The sequence below is a fragment of the Giraffa tippelskirchi genome, chromosome 3, assembly GCF_054371585.1.
Source record: "Giraffa tippelskirchi isolate mGirTip1 chromosome 3, T2T-mGirTip1v1.2.pri, whole genome shotgun sequence".
NCBI classification, from domain to species: Eukaryota; Metazoa; Chordata; class Mammalia; order Artiodactyla; family Giraffidae; genus Giraffa; species Giraffa tippelskirchi.
In genome coordinates, this window is record NC_137277.1 from 80,723,093 (window position 1) to 80,733,122 (window position 10,030).

At 44.3% G+C, this 10,030-nt stretch overlaps 1 protein-coding gene across 7 annotated transcripts in view; it reads right to left on the reverse strand.

Moving 5' to 3' along the window:
• Positions 1 to 10,030, reverse strand: part of PLEKHA3 (pleckstrin homology domain containing A3) — a 30,834-nt gene that overhangs the window by 19,411 nt on the left and 1,393 nt on the right. The window contains exons 1-2 of one of the 7 annotated variants that reach the window (XM_081579517.1): positions 9,570 to 9,904; positions 333 to 449 (exon numbers count right to left, since the gene is read on the reverse strand). In XM_081579517.1, coding sequence (XP_081435643.1) covers positions 333 to 354 — 22 coding nt within the window. In that variant the 5' untranslated portion in view covers positions 355 to 449; positions 9,570 to 9,904. Of the gene's footprint in view, positions 1 to 332; positions 450 to 6,027; positions 6,609 to 6,784; positions 7,163 to 7,919; positions 9,905 to 10,030 lie in introns of those variants that run through there. The other 6 variants (XM_081579521.1, XM_081579518.1, XM_081579516.1 and 3 more) reach the window with 6 other exon arrangements.

The window sequence follows — 10,030 nt, forward strand, 5'->3', positions numbered from 1 at the left end:
CACACACACACACACACACACACACACACACACACACACACACACACTTGTAGACTTAGCATGGACACTTAAAGTGTCATCCACAAGAAACTGTTATTCAAGTCCAAATTGGAAGACTAACACTTGTACTTTGAATTTCAAGTCTAAGTATTTTTATAGAGGAAGAAATATAAAAAAACTCGTGCTTAACAACACTAAGTGCCACTTCTGAATGCTATGGAGATAAATGGTACTAGAAAATACCTACCTGGTTTTTTCCTCTTTTTGCAGTATGCTGAAGAAACTATCACTTACCTAACTTCAGATTCATCTAATTCAATATATTCACTTACCTTTAATTTCACAGACTGCCATCTTTATACTTCCTTTGCTCCCTTTGCAAACGTCATCTTGAGAATCATAGTAGGACAGGATTCCATTATCTAAAACAAACCAACGAGGCTGCCAACCTACAAAGATCATAAATAACAAAAGATTGATAAAAAGTTACATTCATCACACTGAAAACTAGGATAACAAAATTTACTATCCACGTCATTTCTTGATTCTAAAATAACATTCTAACAATGAAATTTTTAACTGCCAAGATCTGCCCCAAATACTTTTGCATCAATCTCCATTTTGTTGGGAGAGATTTCTGGAGAAACCTCTAGATCAGCATAAATATGGGGAACGATACCTTTATTCTGGCTCACAATCTTCTTCTCATCAACAACCCATCAGACCCATCTTTAATAACCACTCTACATGCAGAGTGCAACACAAACTGCTCCTCTTTTCTAACGGAACAAGAGTTGAGTTATGATGTAATGGAAAAAGTAACAGAAGATATGGATGCTAGTTCCAGTTCTACTTTCATTTTTCAGTTGAGTTGCTGTTGTTGTTTAGTTATTAAGTCTTGTCCAACTCTGCTGCAACCCCACGGACAGCAGCCTGCCAGGCTCCTCTGTCCATGGAATTTCCCAGGCAATAAAACTGGAGAGGGTTGCCATTTCCTTCTCCAGGGGATCTTCCCAAGCCAGGGATTGAACCCACGTCTCCTGCCTTGGCAAGAAGATTCTTGAGCCACCTGGGAAGCCCTTTAGTTGAATAACCTGAGAAAAATCTTTTCCTCTCAATAAATATCAAAAATTTCTCATCTCCAAAATAAGTGTATTAAACAAGAAGACCTCCAGGTGCCACCCAGCTGTCTTAATTCTGCAATGTGATCTACCTCTCTACTATAACACACTTTGCCTAACCAAACTCCAAAGAACTTTAAACTATGGTACAATAGCACTCATTTCACATGCTAGAAAGGTAATGCTCAAAATCCTTCAAGCTGGGCTTCAGCAGAACATGAGCCAAGAACTTCCAGATGTACAAGCTGGGTTTAGAAAAGGCAGAGGAAATTGCCTGAGATAAACTGCCAACATTCATTGGATCATAGAGAAATCAAGAGAATTCCAGAAAAACATCTGCTTCATTGACTACATGAAAGCCTTTGACTGTGTGGATCACAACAAACTGTGGAAAATCTTAAGAGATGTGAATACCAAACCACCACCTCACCTGTCTCCTGAGAAACTTGTATGCAGATCAAGAAGCAACAGTTAGAATTGGACATGGAACAATAGACTAGTTCAAAACTGGAAAAGGAGTACGTCAAGGCTGTATATTGTCACCCTGTTTATTTAACTTATATGCAGAGTATATCACACAAAATGCCAGGCTGGATGAATCACAGGCTGGAATCAAGATTGCCAGGAGAAATAGCAATAACCTCAGATATGCAGATGCTGCTGCTGCTGCTGCTAAGTCGCTTCAGTCGTGTCCGACTCTGTGCGACCCCATAGACAGCAGCCCACCAGGCTCCGCCGTTCCTGGGATTCTCCAGGCAAGAATACTGGAGTGGGTTGCCATTTCCTTCTCCACTGCATGAAAGGGAAAAGTGAACGTGAAGTCGCTCAGTCGTGTCCGACTCTTAGTGACCCCATGGGCTGTAGCCTACCCGGCTCCTCCGTCATGGGATTTTCCAGGCAAGAGTACTGGAGTGGGGTGCCATTGCCTTCTCTGGATATGCAGATGACACCACCCTAATGGCAGAAAGTGAAGAGTAACTAAAGAGTCTCTTCATAAAGGTGAAAGAGGAGAGTGAAATAGCTGGCTTAAAACTCAACATTCAAAAAAACTAAGATCATGGCATCCGGTCCCATCACTTCATGGCAAATAGATGGGGAAAAAGTGGAAGCAGTGACCGACTTTATTTTCTTGGGCTCCAAAATCACTGAAGATGGTGACTTCAGCCATGAAATTTAGAAGACCCTTGTTCCTTGGAAGGAAAGCTATGACAAACTTCAACAGTATATTAAAAAGCAGAGACATCACTTTGCCAACAAAGGTCCAAATAGTCAAAGCTACAGTTTTTCCTGTAGTCATGTACAGATGTGAGAGTTGGACCAAAAAGAAGGCTGAGCATCAGAGAACTGATGCTTTCAAAGTGTAGTGTTGGAGAAGACTCTTGCGAGTCCCTTGGACTGCAAAGAGATCAAACCAATCCTAAAGGAAATCAACCCTGAATATTCATTGGAAGGACTGAATGTGAAGCTGAAACTCCAATACTTCAGCCAACTGATGCAAAGAGCTGACTCACTGGAGAAGACGCTGATGCTGGGAAAGACTGAGGGCAGGCGAAGGCGATGGAGACAGAGGATGAAATGGTTAGAGAACATCACCAACTCAACGGACACGAGTTTGAGTAAACTCCAGGAGACAGTGAAGGACAGGGGAGCCAGGCGTGCTGCAGTCCAAGGGTTGCAGAGTTGGACACAACTTAGCAACTGAACAACAGCCATAACAACACCACCAACCACCTTGCACACAGTGAGTGCTGAAAGAATTCCAGTCTCTTACAGAGAAGCTGCATACCCTGTGGTGAGAGCATGGATTCCCATCACTCCTCTCTCTTGGCCCTGCCGTTACACAGCACAGGCAGAAATGCTAGACTCTGAAAATAATTCATTTAATTAGTGTTTATTCAGTGCTACAGTACACAACTATCACAGATTTGGCTCCAATGCAACAGTGGGGATGAGGATGAGGGTTTTCCTTGAAACTTAACTTCCACTGTTTCGAATCAAACTCAAGTGTTCCCTGAAATCTTATCAAGCATGCACTGATTTACAACAGTTCACTGATTAATAACACGGTGACCATGCTGGAGGCAGTGTGACTGCCCTTGTTCTTTCTGTGACTATTAAATCACCATCCAGCCTGGTCACTTTAGACACTGCCTGCTATATGATTAACCAGTTCAGTTTTTATGGGTCAAATAGTACCAAGACAGAGACAGATAGGGGATTCATTCTTAAACCCTGATAGAGACCCAGGATTTAACTCCCCAAAAGGCTTTACTGGTTACACTTTCGAAATGACAATGCTGAGTCATCATAAAAAGATTAAATTTCACAGTAGAGAATGTGGTAATATCGTTCAGAGGGATGGATATCCAAAACCAAGTTTCAGATGCTTGGAAAATTCTTTTTATGAAACACTATATTCCTTAATGAGGCTTAACAAATTGGTATATGAACTTTATCTTGTTCATCACTGCATTCCCAGAACCTAGGAAAGGTGCTTGGCACATACCAGGTGCTAAAAAAAAAAAAAAAAAGTGATTGAGTGAATGAATGATTAAATACTAGAAAATTAAGATATTGCCTGTTACCCATGAGAGTATGGGGCTTCCCAGGTGGCTCAGTGGTAAAGAACCCGCCTGTAATGCAGGAGAGGTGAGTTCAATCCCTGGGTTGGGAAGATTCCCCTGGAAGAGGAAATGGCGACCTACTCCAGTATTCCTGCCTGGAAAATTCCATGGACAGAGGGGCCTGGTGGTCTACAGTCCATGGAGTTGAAGAGTCAGACACAGCTGAGTGACTGAGCGCACACGTGAGTGTAGAGATGTGCAGCATATCCATGAGGTATACTGCACTGGGCACGCATAGAAATGATGAAAATGGTTTCTTTCCAAACATTAATTCAGCTTGACAAATTATAAGCAGTGTATGGTGAAAATACACTCCTCCACCCCAGGTCCAGTGTCTTTATGGGGCAAATTGTGATCTGTAAGCTTGCGTTATTGTGATTCAGTATCTCTTTCAAATAAATATTGAGCAGAATGATTCATTTAGAATTTGTACCAATTTAAAGGTGACTATAGTTAAATATATTATTAAGACTGCTAATGACCTTCTCTACATACCTCTTTGAAGAAATAATTAATAAAATCATCTCTTAATTAATTCACACATATATATAAAGACTATATCTGTAACAAAGATTCATAGGTATTCCCTTTTTTACTACCTTTTCAAAACACATTTTTTTTAATCTCAAACTATCCCATGTTACTGAAATTCTTATTTTCTACAAAGGATTCTTAAAGAACATTGTCATGGAACTGGAAGGTTCCTTAAAGAACACACTATGAACAGTCACTCATCCTTCTGACCTAAGATGAACTATAAGTAATAGTAAGCATGCCACTGAGCCAAATTTAAATATTAAAAAGAGTTCTTCCAAATAAAAGATTTCATTTTATCAAGCTCCTATGCGCCCATACTAGCAGTCAACTTAAATGTTCTACACAGATAAAAACTTGAAGCACACAAGGTTAAAAGCTCAACCAGCTGGAGGGTCACTAACACTACACTTCGTTCCTGGAATAAATTATGACTCATCTTAGTAATCACCCATTGCTCTGGGCTACACATAAGAGGTTCCTCACATGAGCTCCCAAGACACTGTGCTTATGCATATTTGCAATGAGATGACCATTTGCATCTCAAAACATAGTAGCTAGTGTCTCAAAGTCAAACTCAACAGCATAACTGTTCTCACAACAGCCCATGTGAAAATTCGTAATAAAAAAATATTTGCATCATTTTTCTAATGTTTTTTCTTAAAACATGTTATAGAAATAAAATGTTTGACATTTTAATGCAACAAAACATCTATGTATCATATAAAGCATTTGCTGCTATAAATGTTTTTAGCATTCCAATTAATTAAAAAAAGAGACAATTAAAAAGTGTTTATGTGCAGATTTTTCACAAGGTTAGATGTACACACGATGAACTACCATACGATTACTTTTGGCTGAGTAAACAAGCAGGCAGCAAATCAAGACTGGCCTGTTACACTAAACCAAGATACCTGTTTGCCACTTAACCAAGATACCTGTTTGCCACTTAACCATACTTTAAATCCATTCCTTTTCCTCTAATTTAGTGAGATCATAGAATTCTGGAGTTGGAAAACACCTTTAGGATAAACTAGTTAATCACCCTGGCACTATCAGTCTCAGATCTTGAGATAAAAAATGATTTGTTCTTACCATTACTTGATGGCAGGGATGGGACTACAACTCAGACTTAAGTCTCTTAATAAGCCAGACTGTTGGTGTCACGGAAAAGGGCCCTTCCCTGATGGTCTCTCACTGCTGCAGAAACATCTAGCTTTTTGGAGTTATTCCTTTCATTCCACTTCACGAGTGAAACTGACTTGCCGGCTCCACCTTCCTGTATCCTGTACTTTCTCCCACAATTTCTCACACACTTAACTGAATTCCAAAGCACAAGCATAACTCATTGACAATCAACCTCTAAGAGAATATTATCTTAGAACAGCTTCCAAAATCTTGCTTGTTTTGCTCGAACGACTTCAACAAGAGAACTTTTAAAATAAACCGTGTTGCTAAACAAAATTAAAAGATACAGTGAAAAGACTTCTTAAAACGAAAACTTGATCTTAAAGGGTTCATTCCAGTCCTATGTCCCAACAACTCAGTTATTAACAGATTACTGAATTAAGTGCGAGTAAAGACAGCGATTGCAACAACATACGTAGAGTAAGAATGGTTCCGGAAGCTAAAGGAGGAAACAGAAGTATTATTACACAGGCAAAGAAGTGGTCAGGTGCACTTCCCACCCTCAGGAGGACGGTGCGCAGTCTCGAACTATCCCCTCAAGAACCCAGATGGGTACTTACAAGGGACAGAGAGAGGGATTAAGCCCGGAAACCAAACAGCCGATTTCGCTGTGGGGGTCCCCCTGGCAGGCAAAGGAAGGAGGAGTCCCTGACCCGCCTTCTCCTCAGCCTGCCCGCCGGAGCCCCCCCACCCAAGCCCTCTCCCCGCCGCCCCCCGGGGCACCCGACCCCATCGTACCCGTGAGATAGTTGGTCCACTTGTACAGAACCCCCTCCATGCTTCACAGCCCTGCGCCGCGCATCCTCCTGGCCCAGCGCCGGCCGAAGTGATGGGGGAAACGCAGAGCCTGGGCAACCCCTCCCCGCCCGCCCGGGCCCCGCCCCCGGCGCCCCCAGCCGGCACCAAGCCGCCCTCAGGCCGCGCGCGTCGCAGGGACGTGGCGGCCCTCAAAGGCCCGGACGGCGGCCGCTGCGTGGAGCTCGGGGGCCTCGAGACGTGGGCTCAGACATCCCCGGGCTAGCCCCGGAGGAGGCGGCGGCAAAATCGCGACCCCGGCCGGCCTCCCGTTCGCGTTTCCGCTGCCGAGCGCTCCCGCCTTCTAGCCCGCCTTCCTTCCACCCCGGGTTCCCCGTTTATTTTCATTGACCCCGACGTCGCTTTCACTTCCTGGATGAAAGGGGCCGGCGCGTCCCGGGAAACCCCTCCCCGGCGGCGGGGCTGGAGGAGCGGGCGCGGCCTGCGGCCCCTTTCACCGAGCCAGAGGCTACGCGAAGAGGGCGGGCCAGAGCCCTGACTCCTCCTCCTTCTCCTACAGACCCTCGGCTGGCGTCCTACGGGATCCCACTCTCATTCCGGACGCTGAGTCCTGTGCCGACCGCTCCCAGGTATCCTGGGGCCTAAGCCTCGGGGCCCAGGACTGGCGCACGCAGACTCCACTGAGCGCGCAGCCCCCGGGCCAACCTTAAGGGCTAGCTCCCAGCGCATTCGTCTGTCAGGCGCTGATTTAGGCCTCTCAGGTTTTCCTGTAATTGAGCCTCCGGTCCCTCTGGTGGTTGCTTTTCAAAAAATAAAATAAAAGACTTCCTACTTATGTTAACTTCTTATCTTCTTCACATTTGGGGGATCTCAGAAATTACCTCCTAGGAAGGTGGTGTGCCTCTGAGAGTCCTCCGGCAGGGAACAGCGAGGGACCCCAAGGAATTGTCACCACGCAATAAACCTTAGCCACTACTTCATTTAGAACATAAAACATGGGAGCAAGCTTTGGAGTTTATTTAAGAAATGAAAGTCTGCCCTCGCTTTCAGGATTTTTTAAATCCTATTTGAAAATGACCATTCTTATGCATGCTGCTGCTGCTGTTTAACTCCTGTCAACTCTTTGCTACCCATGGATTATAGCCCGCCGAGCTCTTCTGTCCACAGGATTTCCCTGGCAAGAATACTGGAGTGGGTTGCCATTCCTTCTCCAGGGTATCTTTGTGACCCACGGATCGAACCCACATCTGCTTGACAGGCAGAATCTTTACCAATGAGCCACTTGGGGAGCCCTATCCCCATGTATAACTAAAAATAATTTTCAGATGTATGAAATTTTGCACACTTTAAGTAAAGCTTAAAGCAGGCTCACTGCTGCTGCTTTTCTTAGCATCACCGACGTAGGTAATATCTCCCATTCCAGAACCAGGCTTTCACTTAAGTCCTGGTTTGGGTAAGAGTATTCGCCTGGAAATATACTGAATTGATGGTTGGATGGCCAAATGGATATGATAGTATACAAGTAGTGGGTTTAAGACCGCGGTGATGGGATAGTAAAATTTATTGTGTATATTGTAAAGTTTTTATACTAAAATGTCGAAGATGAGCATATACGGCTTTTGCGTCAGACTTGGTCATATCCCTGCTGCATATTAACTGTGTGAGATTAAAATAGAATGCCCACGACTCAAATTACCTCATTTTCTCATCTATGGAATGTGGATAATGACATCTCGAAGTGTTGGTAAGAAAAACAACAGCATGAAATTTACCCACACCTCAGTTCAGTTCAATCCCTCAGTTGTGTCTGACTCTATGTGACCCCATGGACTGCAGTATGCCAGGCCTCTCTGTCCATCACCAACTCCTGGAGCTTACTCAGACTCATGTCCATCGAGTCGGTGATGCCATCCAACCATCTCATCCTCTGTCGTCCCCTTCTCCTCCCACCTTCAATCATTCCCAGCATCAGGGTCTTTTCAAATGAGTCAGTTCTTCGCATCAGGTGGCCAAAGGATTGGAGTTTCAGTTTCAGCATCAGTCCTTCCAATGAATATTCAGGACTGAACTCCTTTAGGATTGACTGGTTGGATCTTCTCGCAGGACAAGGGACTCTCAAGAGTCTTCTCCGATACCACAGTTCAAAAGCATCAATTCTTCAGCGCTCAGCTTTCTTTATAGCCCAATTCTCACATCCATATGTGACTACTGGAAAAACCAAAGCTTTGACTAGACCGACCTTTGTTGGCAAAGTGTTATCTCCGCTTTTTAATATGCCGTCTAGGTTGGTCGTAACTTTTCTTCCAAGGAGCAAGCATCTTTTAATTTCCTGGCTGTAGTCATCATCTGCAGTGATTTTGGAGCCCAAGAAAATAAAGTCTGTCACTGTTTCCATTGTTTCCCCATCTATTTGCCATGAAGTGATGGGACCAGATGCCGTGATCTTAGTTTTTTGAATGTTGAGCCAACTTTTCCACTCTCCTCTTTCACTTTCATCAAAAAGCTCTTTAGTTCTTTGCTTTCTGCCATAAGGGTGGTGTCATCTGCATATCTGAGGTTATTGATATTTCTCCCAGCAAACGTGATTCCACTTGGTGCTTCATCCAGTCCAGCGTTTCTCATGATGTACTCTACATATAAGTTAAATAAGCACGGTGACAATATACAGCCTTGACATACTCCTTTCCCGATTTGGAACCATCTGTTGTTTCATGTCCAGTTCTAACTGTTGTTTCTTGACCTGCATACAGATTTCTCAAGAGACTGGTCAGGTGGTCTGGTATTCCCATCTCTTTCAGAATTTTCCACAGTTTGTTGTGATCCACACAGTCAAAGGCTTTGGCATAGTCAATAAAGCAGAAATAGATGTTTTTCTGAACTTTCTCAGTTTTTCGATGATCCACCCGATGTTTGCAATTTGATCTCTGGTTCCTGTGCCTTTTCTAAATCCAGCTTGAACATCTGGAAGTTTACAGTTCACGTACTGTTGAAGCCTGGCTTGGAGAATTTTCAGCACTGCTCTGCTAGCGTGTGAGATGAGTGCAATTGTGCCGTAGTTTGAGCATTCTTTAGCATTGCTTTTCTTTGGGATTGGAATGAAAACTGACTTTTTCCAGTCCTGTGGCCACTGCTGAGTTTTCCAAATTTCCTGGCATATTGAGTGCAGCACTTTCACAGCTCTCAAATCAAGGGCGACCCCAAGTGGGGAAAGAAGGAAAATGCAAACCTGTAGCCGGTCCCAAATCGCTAGTCGGCTCTGCGGAAAGGCTTTTAACCAGCGGGGAGCAGTGGCACCTGTTTACTAGTATGTGACTTAACCTGAAACCTCTTAATGTATGACTCTGACCTTAAGAAGGCACTTCAAGGAAACCCCAGAAACAAGAGGGCCTCTCCCGATGCGCACCAGTTCTCTAGGAATCTGAGGAGAAGCCTTTCACGCCCAATCGTGTATCCCTGAAAACCTCTCACGGTAGTCTTTTTATTTCGTCTTTTGCCAGTTTCCAAAAAAAAAAAAAAAGTGAACCCTATTTACTATCGAACCCTGAGGAAACTGGCTGTAAATATGAGGACTTGGAAAGGAGATGCAGTGCAGTGTTGCCTTAGCGACTGAGGACAGTCCGTGAAAGCACGGGGTACCACAGGGGTGCAGCCAGCAGCCAACTGACAAAAATTCCAAGGACTGGGCTCGCCGCAGGGGAAAGGGGCGGTGCTACGCTTCACCCCGCCCTTGGTCCTTTGTGACGTAGGACAATGCCCGCCTGCCACGCGTCGGAAATGGGCTACAGCTGCTGCCACCCCCCTGCGACT